The sequence below is a fragment of the Serinus canaria genome, chromosome 7, assembly GCF_022539315.1.
Source record: "Serinus canaria isolate serCan28SL12 chromosome 7, serCan2020, whole genome shotgun sequence".
NCBI classification, from domain to species: domain Eukaryota; kingdom Metazoa; phylum Chordata; class Aves; order Passeriformes; family Fringillidae; genus Serinus; species Serinus canaria.
Genome location: NC_066321.1, coordinates 10,108,489 through 10,121,960, shown reverse-complemented (window position 1 = coordinate 10,121,960; position 13,472 = coordinate 10,108,489). Strand labels below are relative to the sequence as shown.

At 40.0% G+C, this 13,472-nt stretch overlaps 1 protein-coding gene across 3 annotated transcripts in view; it reads right to left on the bottom strand.

Annotated features, from left to right (window-relative positions):
- MYLK (myosin light chain kinase) overlaps nucleotides 1–13,472 on the bottom strand; it is a 186,548-nt gene that overhangs the window by 63,012 nt on the left and 110,064 nt on the right. For all 3 annotated transcript variants that reach the window (XM_018911339.3, XM_009087830.4, XM_018911340.3), the window contains 2 exons: nucleotides 8,858–8,938; nucleotides 7,609–8,498 (listed from right to left, as the gene is read on the bottom strand). In XM_018911339.3, coding sequence (XP_018766884.3) covers nucleotides 7,609–8,498; nucleotides 8,858–8,938 — 971 coding nt within the window. The remainder of the gene's footprint in view (nucleotides 1–7,608; nucleotides 8,499–8,857; nucleotides 8,939–13,472) is intronic.

Below are 13,472 nucleotides of genomic sequence, written 5' to 3'. Positions count from 1 at the left end.
GCCAAAGATAACTTCCAGTCTAAGAATTTATATAAATCTATGTAACATGATTAGAAAAGACTGCCCATTGAAACCTAAAGATGCTATTACAAAACCCATAAACTATGGAACAAAGACACATACATGTGAAGGAGACCATGGGCCACTTTACTGCAGGAAAGGAACCTGTAAGAATAACTGAGTCATTAAAGAAATAGAACAATGAAGAATTTACTTTAGCTTCTGCAGGAGTTTTCTACCTGCCCAAAAGCCCTTCCTCAACTCACTGAAGACTAATGTGACACAGGGTTACTCCTCAACACTCATTTAATGAAGTTTTTTTGTGACAAAGAAGGTGAAGGAAAGGTGCTTTTTTTCAAGGACTATTTCCTTTTTTCTCCTAACTCCCACCTCCCAGAAGAAATAATCTGCATCCTATTCTCCTCTACTTCTTCTTTTTCCCCAGGAACTCCACAGGAACAGCACATGCAAAACACATGGGGATTGCTGGGCTTCTTGCTGCCACCAGATACAATGGTAGCAGCCCTCAATGGAGGAGTGGAGGGAAAATTTGGGTCACTTTCCTTTATATAGCCATAAGTATTCATAAAACTGTGGACTACTAGGACTTGGTATGAAATTGGCCAATGGATCAGAAACTTTTGGCAAGGTTGGATGAGGAGTATAAGGGGAGGCTGAGGGAGCATGGCTGTTGAAACCTCATTTTCACAGAAAACCAGGAAAAAACCCCAAACCGTTGAAACCCAGGCAAAACTTTTGAGATTTCATAAAGACAGGAAGCTTCCCAACCAGGCCTATGTTCTGTGATCTAGAGCTACAGTCAATTCCCGGGGCTAGAAGGCCAAATGTCTTTCAATGAAGTATTTGGTATTTCCTCTGCAAACCCCATCATGACCTGAAATAAGCTTATTTTCTCAGAACTGCTAGAAAGCCCAGGCTGGTTACTCCAGTTGGGTAGTCTGAAATCCTGGCACTTCACAAATCCCAGAAAGCTAAAAATGCTTGCTATATATTTTGTCACCCCAACCGTCTCTTGTTTTTAGGAAGCAGGCCATGGATGATGCTTAAACATTGGCACAAAATGCAGGATTGGAATAAAAATGAATACTGGAATCTACCACTTAGACATTGGGATTGGTGCAGCTCTAGAAAAGACCTTAACAGCCAGAGAAGCTGATACTTTACTGGAGACTCTCATTTAGATGCACAGAGCCTTTCCCTTGAATTTTGAGCTATTAAAGGGTTCTCTGACTTAAAAATAGTGCAAGACAGTTTAAAATATCTCTAGGCTTCTGCATTCTTTCCATGAAACTCCACAGAAAGTCAACCTCAGATATAAAACAAATACACAAACCAACAAAAAACAGCTCCTTAGTCTCATTCCCCACACTGGCACCCAGCTGGCCAACCTCCTGATTCCTGCCCATGATGCAGACTCAAGTTTATGGCTATCTCATTTGTATCCCATGGTATAAGAAAGTACTGTGGAATATTTAGGCAATATTAAAAATTAAAAATTAAACATTATTCTGTGAAAAACTGTGCCTTGGAGACATAATAATTTTTTAAGGAACTCATTGGCTTATAGAGCTAATTTTCTAATAAATCTCAAATTGTCTGGGCAAGTTCAGACGTGTGCTAGGGTCACAGTCATGTCTGAAAATGAGAAGTGGATCGACCAGGAAAATATTGACTACAGTTACAATGACAACAGAAAAAAGAATGAAAAAACCCACATGAATTTCAGAGTAGAAAAAATGTCAAATGTAATTACTGATAATTGATAGAGTTTTAAGGAAAACAATGTAAGAAACCTGCTTTCATGATTCACAACATTCGACAAGCTGACAATAGGAAATCATCACTCAGTCTGTTTCTAGTGGGTTTACTCTGTGATCAGACTAGGACCCAAATTATTAAATATTCTATGAGATGGAAGTACTAATAAATTAACTTTTATAAATTTACAGATGCTAGAAAGAATCTTGGAAAGGGAAAAGATAGCAGGGTAGTTGTCCTAAACAATCTCATTTACTTGCTAAGCTGAGTCCCATTCACTCAAAGAAAATGGAGCTTGAGAGAGTGAACAGAAAAGCTCTGATGGCAGCAAGGGATGCTGTATTTTCAGGAGGTTTAAAGGTTTAATAGAGAAATAACAAACATGAGTTTCAACACTGTGAGGTAGAAAGAGGAACAATAACCTCCAGTAAGGGCAGCAACAGGAAGGTGATCTTCTCACTGATGCTGATACCCACACATGATTCTGCTTCCTCTTTTCGAAATAGGATAATAAACTAGCAGCAACTGGAGAGAAGGCAAGAGAGAAAAGAGAGCCAAGCCAAAACAATCCCAAGCTTCCAAGGGCTGGATGAAGTACATCATGGAGAGAAAGCTAGTAAGAGCTTGACTTGTCAAGTCACAAAAAAAAAAAAAAAAAAAAGGAGAAAGCTATCTTGGTTACAGAGTCAAAGCCTTTCTGTCAAGTTAGAAATAAGGCATTGTTTTGGTTCTTGATTTAATAACAACACTCTTACTAGAATAGCTAGACTTTGCAATAAATTGCCAGTGGTTATAGGAAATATCTCTCTTCTGCTGTATTTAAATCCACACTTCATGGAAGAGGATAGATTCAGACATAAATGACAATGCAGAGGGAAATGTGGCCTGTGACAAACATGGTATTGTGTCAGAACTGATGCTCAGATGATCTCCCCAACCTTAAACTTTCTGAAGAAGCTCTTGTAGGGTGCAAAATGAATCTACTTTCAGCAGTGCATAGAGTTGTATTATACAGCAAATTTAATTAAAAAGAAAACAAAAAAGTCACGGCAGATCCTAGCTAGACTGGCAGAGGTAGACTTGCATGACTGGTAGGAAGATTTAGGAGTTAAGTCACAAGAAAGTCGTTAAGGCATTATTGCTAATAAGATTACCAAATCTCTATGCTGCCAAGAAACTTGGGAAGAAAAAAATGCTGGCTTAGACAAAGCAATACAAACTTTTGGCATTTTCTAAGCTACAGCATCACTGCTACCTGAGTCTGTATTAGAAATTCCTCTTCCATCTATACAGTCACAGAGTACTAAATCTATCCAAAAAAAGCAGAGCAAGCTGACTTAAAAAATAGCAAATGTGTGAATTTAGACTTGTGTGCACTTGTACACCTCAGTTTACTAAGGATGCTGTGCACAACTGCCATCTCTGCCATCTCATAGAATGACTTTTGGTACCATGCAAGAACTTTCTCAGTGGATTTTCTGTCCAAGAGCAAGTCACACAGAAGGACAGCAGCACAGGGCACTGCTGGGCCAGTGCTATACAAATGTAAAACAAAATGGGTCCTGCTCTAAAGGGTTCACCCTTTGAGGAAAATTGTTCTACTCTGTCTTTATATGTCTAACTTCACTGCAATGTCTGCTAGAGCCTTCTTAAAAACTTTTTACCAAACAAAAAGCCCCCCATGACTTCAAGCAAAGAAGGCTCTCAATAAAGAGCCTCTTAACCATGCATCATCTACCCCATACTGTATGAATGTATAATGCTCCAATTTATGAGGACCCTCTTTTTATTGTTAGCAACCACTTATTTTGATCTTTAATGGGCAAAAAGCACATTAATATCTTTCTCAGGAATGTAGATAATTGCACTCTCACAGGTTTAAAAGAAGAAAAATATAAAATCAAACCATTAATAAAATTGTTCCACATCAGAAAAATAGTGCAAGAGCTCACTTCATCATAAAAATGATACATTAAGCAAAAAATCCTGCCAATCAACCAACATAGTACTATTTGGGAAAGTGTAAAAAAGAATGGAAGAAAAAATGTACTGATGTTCATGATTTCAAAGGGAAAACAGTTGAAATGCAAAATGGGGGGAACATGACATGTTCTTAGCTATTGTTAGGATTGTGACATTCAGGATAATGCTGCCCAGATTCTGATTTCTAACTTAACCCTGGAATAATGAAATACACTACAAGCCCCAGATTAACTACCAGAAATCAGCCCAAATGCTGCATAAATATGCCTGAAGATGAAAGTCATTTTTGGAGCAAGGTTTAGCTTTTCTTTTGGCAAAGGCCTTACCACTCAGAGACTATTCTGATGCTGGTGTTTGTACCCAGGCTTCTCCAATGGCAGAAGCAGGGATAGCACTCTCCCTTCTCCTGCCCTCCAATGGCTAAACTGCATTGGGTGGGCAGCTTAGTGTCAGTGAGGCTCTGCAAGCATAGAGGAGACCTGTGAACAGCATTGTTTCTAACTGGTAAAGGGCCTCAAGATCAGCTAGGACAAATATGCCAAGGAAAGTTATTTTCAGTGACTGACTACACATAGTTTTTACATAGTTTGCCTGTCCTGTGAACATGTTACAAACAAGTATTTTTCTAAGTTTGACCTTCCTGGCCAAATATGTCACTGTTTAATCACATGTTCCTGAAACTGAATTTTAAGTATTTATCTTTGCAACATATTTGGCAACAGAAGATGAGCAAACTTCTGTCTCTTTTTGCCTTTTTTTTCCCCCTCTCTTCTGGGAATGACAGAGAGAAATAATTCCATTTCTAAAAGAATTACATAGCATTCTGGGGGTTCATACATTATATACACTGACCAGTTTGTGGACAGTATTCCATACTAAGATGAGTTAGTAGTGTGGCTAAGAAGCAGATGGACATGCTTTACTCTAGATAAGGAATTTTCCAGTATCCAGCTCATTAAGAACATGTAAGCTATTGTGAAATACCTCTGGTGAATCTGGAAAAAAACCCCATGGTCACCACCAAACATCACTACAGCACTAAAGCAGTTGGTGAAATGGCTAAGAACAGATCTAGACTATTCTCTTCCATAGGAGATTTTGTTGCTGAACACGAGGAGGGGCAAGGTCATAGCAAAGTAATAAAAAAATGGCTTTGCAAGATATAAATTGAGCTATGTCTGTTTGCTCTGAATTCTTCTTCTTCCCCACAGACTCAACCTTCTTCCAGGTGAGGATGACTCTAGGGCATTACCTCCAGGGGCCACTAAATGCTGCTCCAAGCTTTGACAAAGGCACTGCTGCTGAGGTACACCTGTGGGTGGGATGCTGCTGCATTTTCAGTTTTTGGGGCAGAGGATGGAAACTGGGACTTTGCCTTTGGCCTGCTGTGTGCTGCATCCAGTGTTATTGTTGCTCTCTGCATTTAAAGCTGCTCCAAACACTATCTGTGAGACTAATCCATACAGTTTCCCCATTGAACAGTATTTCCTGATACTGAATGAATTTGCTATTTCTCAGTTCTAGTCTGTTATTTCAGTCATTCCTTCTCCTCTCTTGGTTCCCTCAAGTAAGTACGTGTTCCTAATTAGGGAAACAGAGAAAACTGAATCTCTGTGAAATCTTGAACTTAAAGTATCATGCATACCTAGTTAATTACTTAATAGCTGGCATGAAAGAATCTTACAGTGAGAGAACAGCAACACATTCTGCTCCAAGAGCCAAAGCTAGCAGGTACAGTCAGGAAAAAACCAAAACTGACCATCATGCAATGCACCGCCTCAGTGAACCAGAGGCTATGTAATAAGGTTTAAAAAAAATAGTTCTAATCCTCATTCCTTGTCTTTCCATTAAAGGACAAAACTTAGAGCCATGTGTAATATTTTTTTCCAAGAGCCTCTGCAAATACGTGCAGGAGAAAGCCTAACTTTGAGATACTGATAACACTGACTCCTGAGCATGGCTCAAGTGCGACAGTGCAGGTACAAGTGGAACACAAGGACAGTGTCTTCACCCCCTGCAAGAAGCTGTCCTGGAACAGTGGAGGACTGAGCTTTGATCCTGACCTCAGTGGAAAGCACTGTTAATGCCTGACATCCTGGAGTGCTGTGACAAGGAGTGTCACCCAGCCCAGACAAGCTGGATGGGAGAAGCCTCCTGCCCTGCTCTGGCAGGTGGATGAGCATTTCTGGTCATCAGGATCAGTTCACTATAAACAGCTACCCTCAATTTGCAGCTCCACAGGACCATTTTATAGAGTGAATAAGAGTTGGGGGATTAATAATAGTCAATTACTCAGATTACTTCAGTGAAGAAAACAACTTTCTGCAGCACCATAACACTAAAGCTTTGGGACATTAGGAGGCTCCACCATAGCTCAGAAGCTTTGGTACAGAGGTGCTGTCTACCTGATGTACTTTGAAAGGAGCCATGGAACTTTGGGATGCATAATTTCTTTTTCATTCTGAGTGACTCCAGGAAAAGCCTTGAAATCTTGCTTCCAGCATAAGGCTGGCTAAACTGACTGATTCTGTCAGTCCTTTATGTAAGAATGACATTTCCACCAGTCAATGTTTTCTCATGCACATGACACTTATTCTGTACAGTCCCCTTAGGTGAAAATCAACACGTACTCACAAAAAAACCCCCAAAAAACACATTATGCTACTTCAGACACAGGCCAGACACTAAGCACCTGCTACCATTTGCCTTTCTCCATCTGCTTACTTTGGTATCTCCTTCATGCACTACTCAAGCACCCCAAGCCTCTTTGAAGACAATGCAATTTCTGACTGCATCCACTTCAGCACAATGCCTGTGTTACTCTGCACAAGGATTCACTGGTTGTGCTGAACTGTTCTGCATATTAATTTGGTTCTCATTTAGTAACACTAAAAATAACCTGGATTAAATGAAGATTGAAAAGTAAGAGTGCAGACTCCTGTTTCAAGCTATAATTCTCACTGTGAACATGAACTTTTTTGCTACAATGTGCCAGAGGATATAATTCTCCAGATAATTTCCCAGTGTTTTATGGAACACACATGAAGTAAAGAAGGTTTTTTTTGTGCTATCAATTTCCTTCCTTCGTATTTTTGTCCCAAGGAAAATATATTTTGTCTAGATACAACATTAACTTTCATGCAAAAGACAGATGGGTTTGATCATCCAAAATGTGAAATATAAGGGAATCACTCAACTTGAAAATAGTAAGTATTCCCTCTAAGGACTTCTACCAAATTCTATACAGTTTTGAAGTTAGTTAAAAGTCACCAAACCACTGGAGTTCAAATATTTCAGTGCTTGTAATGGCAACAGAAGCATCTGTGGTGGGGTTTTAAATACACTGGAATTCTGTTCTCTACTCTGATCTTAACTTGTAGTTGTAGTGATTTCTTTCTATGACACAGCCCCTGTTTGCTTCTGTGTTTCTTATTGCAATAAAAAGCCTGAAATATTAAACACACAGAAGAATTCAATTAGAAATTGTAAACCAGCAATAATAGTATTATGCTTTCAATGTTCTAAATCCTTAAAGATTAGTTTAAATAAGCATCATGTACCAGCTCCTTAAACAGCGTTAGCAATGTAAACAGCATTTAAAAATGCAAGAAGTTCAACTTTATAAAATTTACATCTGCAGGCTGTTAAAGGAGAATCTGCAAGAAATGTCAAACAATACTGTTCCTTGTGTACTCCACTGAAATAACAAGAAAGCTGCATCTGGAAACAGTTACTGGCACAGGACTTAAATAAATATTGTATTACCTTTAATGAACTAAATATTATTAATCAAGAGCCAGATATAACAGTGTGCCATCCAGCTGGCTTGTAATGCAATTAATTTACCTTCTTGGGAGATGACAATAGACTTTGATGATTTGATGGCTTTGCTGTCTAGAGTCCAGGTGACAGCTGCAGGGGGATCAGAGGAAATCCGACATCGTAAGACCAATTTTTCACCATCAGCTACTTGAGCATCCTGAAGCTTCTCTGTAAAGGAGGGTGCTGTTCCTTTGCTTGCTGGTGGTTTGCTTGCTGGTGCTTTGTTTTCAGCTTTTTTCCCAATTATTCCACCATCCACCACTGCACACCCACGTTCACAGTTTCTGTCATTCTTCTCCTCTTTCTTCAGGGCTGGTTTGGCAACAGGGGCTTGAGAATTGGGGGTCGCATTCTGGGCTTCAGAGTTGGCACGAGCGTTTGGTGCAGGGGTGCCAGCGCTGCCATTCTCCGCAGGTGGCTTTTTCTTGGAGCCCAGCACAGACCTGAAATCTGTAACTGCAGGTTTAGGAGGTGGTGCCTTCTCTGGCAATGGGGTTTTTGGGGTGCCCTTCTTGGCCAGCACAGAGCGGAAGTCCACCTGCTGGGGAGCATGGACTTTCCTCTCCTCCTCTGACAAGGTCTTGGGTTTGACCTGCCGCTGCAGGTTTGCTCGGAAGTCCATTTGCTCGGCCGGGATTTCTTTCAGTTCCTCCTCAGAAAAACTTTTGGTGCTCACTTTCTTGCCTAAAATATCACGGAAATCGAGTTGTTCAGCTTCCTGCTGCCTCAGGCTCTCCTCTGTGTGCTCCCGAGTTTCCACTCGCCTCTTCAGCACGCCTCGGACGTCCTCCTGCTCTTCCTCAGCTACTCTGGTTACACTGCTGTTCTTTTTGAAGCCACTTGTTCTACCAAATGTTAGTTTACCATGATCTCCACCATCTCTTTGCTCTCCAGAGCTGGCTGATTCCCTCCCACTATGATCCGAAAAAGAAAAGAAAGAGAGAGCCAGGAAAGGGGCTGGTTTAAAAATGTCAGGGAACAATCTCAGAGCAGGAACAAAATGTGTTTATAGAAGGGGAGGTTGATTAGAGGAGCATACTCCATTAGTTTATTGCATCAATGATGACTTCAGGAGCCATATAAGGGCACAAACAAAAAAGATCTTCTCTACTCTGGCTTGGTACAATGTGCTTAGCTTGTATGATGAAAACAATTTGTTAGGTCACATTTGGGGATTAGGTTGAACAGCAGCCAGCCTGGGTCTGTAAGGGCAGGGAATTAACGGAGCAAAAAATAGAACCCACCCATGCAAGTCCCTGGGAAAAATACTCACTCTCTGAGCATTTCTGCTGTGGAAGCTGAACTCTCCCGCAGCATCAGAGACACCTGGCAGCTGCATTCTCCAACTTGGTTCCTGAAATATTTAAGTGAAATCAGAAAAACAGGGGTTTCTTCCTCTGTAACTGAGCTAAGTGATTGTGTGTTGCACTAAAGCAGCTCAAACCCAGTGTGGCATGCCCCTTTTCTATGTCCAGCATTGTGGGGACTGACTGAGTGGGTTTGGTCCCCTTATATTTGGAGCCAAGCTATCTCAAATAGTTTTTACTGATCTATTGCTATCTGCACTGGGAACAACATACTCCCTGAACAAAAATCAAAGCAATTTACAGAACGAAGCAGCTGCAAACAAACAAGTTAAAGGAAAATAAATACAAAAGCTGGAAAATCAAGACAGAGGAAAGGGATATTTTACAAAGCTGAAAATCTTTCCAACTCTGCCTACTGTTTATTTATTCAAACCCAAGCTCTTAAGTTTTCTAATGTTAAGATATTAAAAACAGGGTCTCATTTCCTTCCCTCTCCTCTGGCCCAACCAATCAGCAAAACCCATCTACATGGATTGCTCCAGCCTGTACATGTTTATATTAAAAAACATAAAAGTGTCACCATATATGGTGCTGAGTACTTATTCTTCCTTTTGCAGAGGAATACCATGGATGCCTTCTGGAAAGGGCTCCCATTAAAGAATTCATTTAAAGTGCTCCCCGCTCCCCTGCAGCTCCCTCCCTCCCACAGATATATATCATTCTTCCAGCCCCAAACAGCTCTTCTCTGCTTAACACTGGAGATGCCAAAAGCAAAATTTAACTCCCCCAGGGCAGCAGTTGTGTAACTATTGCCACCACTCCCCTGATTGCTATTAAAAAACCAGACTTAAACTGATTAAGGACTAGAAATACCTTTTATTAGTGAAAACACTTCTGTCCTTCCCAGTTTAGGTATAAGCTTGTAAATTAACTAGAAAGTCCTGGATTAGTTATCTTTTTTGAGCAAAAATAATTTTTGCTACTGAAAACATTTCCTGGACATGAACAAAACACATGCCTTGGAGGGGAGGAAGGCAAGAGAGGCAGGTTTTCTCAGCTGTGTTCTGCTTTGAACTTGCTAGATAAGAGAACCTTCAAGTCCACTTAGTCCATGTTTAAAACATGGACTCAGGACTGCTAGCTTGCCATAAATCTATTGTCTGGCCTGTTTTTTAAATAGAGCATGGAAATACTTTCCTAGATATGGTACTGTTTGGGTGAAAAATCCCCTATAATTTCACCCATTTTTAACTTGCAGCGAAGGCAAGTTAATATAATTATCACAGATAACAGAATCACAGATTCAGCACAAAACTTTGTCTTTATAAGACCAGTAAGTGCCATCACCTTCTCAGATAGATTTCCCTTGATTTCTCTTGCTTTAGAAAAAGAAAGAGTGGATCAGCATAACATGAAAACTACACAGAAGTTGGTCAGTTTGATCAAAGTATCTGGATTGTAAAGTAAAGGCCCTGCTGATAGAAAGATATCTTAAGATCACTAACAACAAGAAACCAGAGGAATGTTTTAAACACTTTGACATCCATTAGGTCAGAATATGTACACTACAAACTGCTATTGAAGAACATGCACTGAAAGCCAATGGAAGGCAAGCCATGAGGACAGCACTGAAAGCCTCGTTTCCTTCAAGGCAGAAAACCAGATAACATCTGAGTACCAAACAGAAACTGTCCAAAGAGCAGGAGAGGATCTGAGTCAGTGCAGATAGTGTTGAACTCAGCCCTGCACTGGAGACCTGCCATTCTTACTCACTCATATGTGTGGCCTCCATTTGGAAGCAAGAGAAAGAAGCTAAGACAAATAGAAAGATAAATAAAAAGAATGGCACGTCACCTCCTCCCAACATACTGATTGGCATAAAATTATGGCAGGGTAGCAACATTGCTGAAAACCTGTTGTTTTTATATAATGCATTTCAAACTGGCCCCTTTTGCTGCTATTGGAACTCCTGAGTTTTCTTCTCTGCTTCTCCAAAGTTTCTGAGGAAAGCAGACACACTCGGGAGCTGCTTATTCACCAGTTTTGCAGGGCTTTAGAGGCTGCTGGTTTACTTGAAGAACCCTCCTGTTCAGGACTTAAAACCAATCCAAAGCTGACAAAGGACAAGCCATCCATGCTGAAGTATAGACAATTTGCAGAGTACATTAATGTTGAGGCAGCCCTGCTCAGCTTCTGTCATGACTGTTTGGTAAAAATATTTGTCCACAAGAATTGTGTCACCAGTGGGAGAGGCTGAAGTAACAGAGACAGCAGTGTCCCAGGAGAGGAATTCAGGGGATGCTGCATGTGGTCCTGACCACTGTGAAGAATGGTGGCATTTCTGCAGGACCCATTTCTGCAAGGCATCTTTCCCTCTGCAAATTCTTTGCATATGAGAAGAAGCAAATAAGGCAGGCAAAGTAAATCCTTCTAAAGTAAGCTATTTTTCACAGGGTTTGGAAAATAAAGGAGGGGGTAAGAAAGTAGGAGAGCATTTTGTTCTTTCTATTTTTAAAACCTTGGGAAGCACTTACAAATTATGGCAACAGTGGGACAGACAAGTACCTAGATGGAAAAATGATTCACAAGGTAGTTTCTTGATCTTAATTATGATTTCTGATTCAAGTGAATGGCTGAAAAGCAGACCACTGGATACAAACCTGTGTCTGTTCAAAAGTGTAGCCTGAAATCAAACTGATGATTTTAGGAGCCGGGAGAACAAACTCTTGTCTGAATCCAGTGACAGTCTAAAAAGGTGAAGTTAAAAACACTGACCCAGCTTGGAGATCACAGGATGGAAAAAGAGAAGCAAGCCAAGAAAAATGAAGAAGGATTGGGTGATTTAGATACCAATTTCAATCAAGAATAATTCCAGAACCTTGGTACATATTTTTTACATTTATACAATTTCAGAATCCAGGCAAGGCAAAGATGCATAGGGGCAGTCAGAAAAAAGAGAGCCTTGCAGTACATGGGCACATCTTCAACGTCTCTGCTGTTTTGAATCTTGGCAATAACAACATTATTTATGCAGCTTCAGGTTCTCTGTGTTGGCATTTTGTCAAAAAAACCCAGACAGCTCTTAGTGTCTCTGTTATTGTGGAATAATGATAGACATGGATAAAACCTGTGCTTAGTAGCTTTGCTGTGAAGAAGTGCCTGGAAGTGTTGACTTTTGCAGGACTATTCTGTAGAATGCTCGTGCACAGGACTTATCTTTAAAATGTCAAGGAATATTAATAAAAAAAGCCCACCAAAAACAAATAAAACCCCAGCTGCAAAGCCTGAGGCAATTTTAAAAATAGCTCTGTGTCCTATTGTGGGATCAGTTTTCCCTGGAATGGCTTTTATGTTCAAAATATCTTGAAATACTAGTTTCTTGGCAGAACCTACTCAAATATTTTCACTGAACCTTAGATGAGACTTATTGTCTGCATGTCCCTAGGAAGCACTCCCTGGAGGAACAGGAAAAAAAGCAGTTGTAATTATACTGGGGGGACATACTAAAATTTCCTACCAGCCTAGCAAGTGTGAAATAAATATTGCAGAGTAAATGACATTTTTTTAAGAATGAACTGAAAGGGGCAAAGAAGCTGATCCCTACTTATAGCTGGTGCTTCAGTGCAGGTAACTGCAAATATTCAAAAAAGAGGTTTTGAAACTTTTCTGTGACTCCATGAAGCTTTAGCCCCAAAGAAAGCAACTAATCTACTGGATCGTGACTCTAGCTGGTATTAAGCAGAACAGCTCTACTGGCTTCAAAGAGGATGCACTGATTTACCTCACTTGAGTGTTTTGCCAAAAACTTTTTATACCTGAAAGAACAATATTTTAATTTGCATTTTACAGCACTAAGTGGGAGGATGGAACAAGAAGGAGTAATGGCTTTCTTCTCTAAAAATAGACTATGTTTTAATAGGAGAAAACACGGTTTGCAAACTGAATTTTACAGAAAGACAGGTCTATATTTATGGTTAAGCCTAATGAAATGTAATCTTAGGAGTGCTTTTACAAAACCTAAATTGCAGAGTATTCAAAGTACCACTGATTTATAAAATGAATGTTTTCCCCTGATTTTAAGCAGATTATCAAAATATCTAAATCAATACTAACCAACACTAATCAAGCTTGTACGGAAGATGGAGTGTGGGAGAACACTTAATGTCTGAGATGACAAAGGATAACAAAGCAGATGATTTGTTTAAGGAGGTGCAGCATGATTTCTGAGGTGTCTCATGATGACTGTATTGCTATAAAGATAAAGGTTTTCTTCAAAAATCACAGTCTCTGTCCAGTTCTCACATTTATGATGTGCACACTGAAAGAACACAGAAAACTCATATTGGGATAAGAGGATACCAGTGCCTGCATCACTGGAAGGATGCAAAGGGTAGGAGAGGAAATAGGTATCTTTGTTTTTATGAGTAAGAAAAAGGATTTTTATTTTCCATTTTAAGCATTTTAAAGGCTGAAAAATGTCCAAATTTCAATAATGAACTGCAGAAGTGGGTGAATCTCTTTTAATATTTATGCAGCACTATTCCTCAGAGTCTGAGACATAACAGGCTCAATGGAACATTA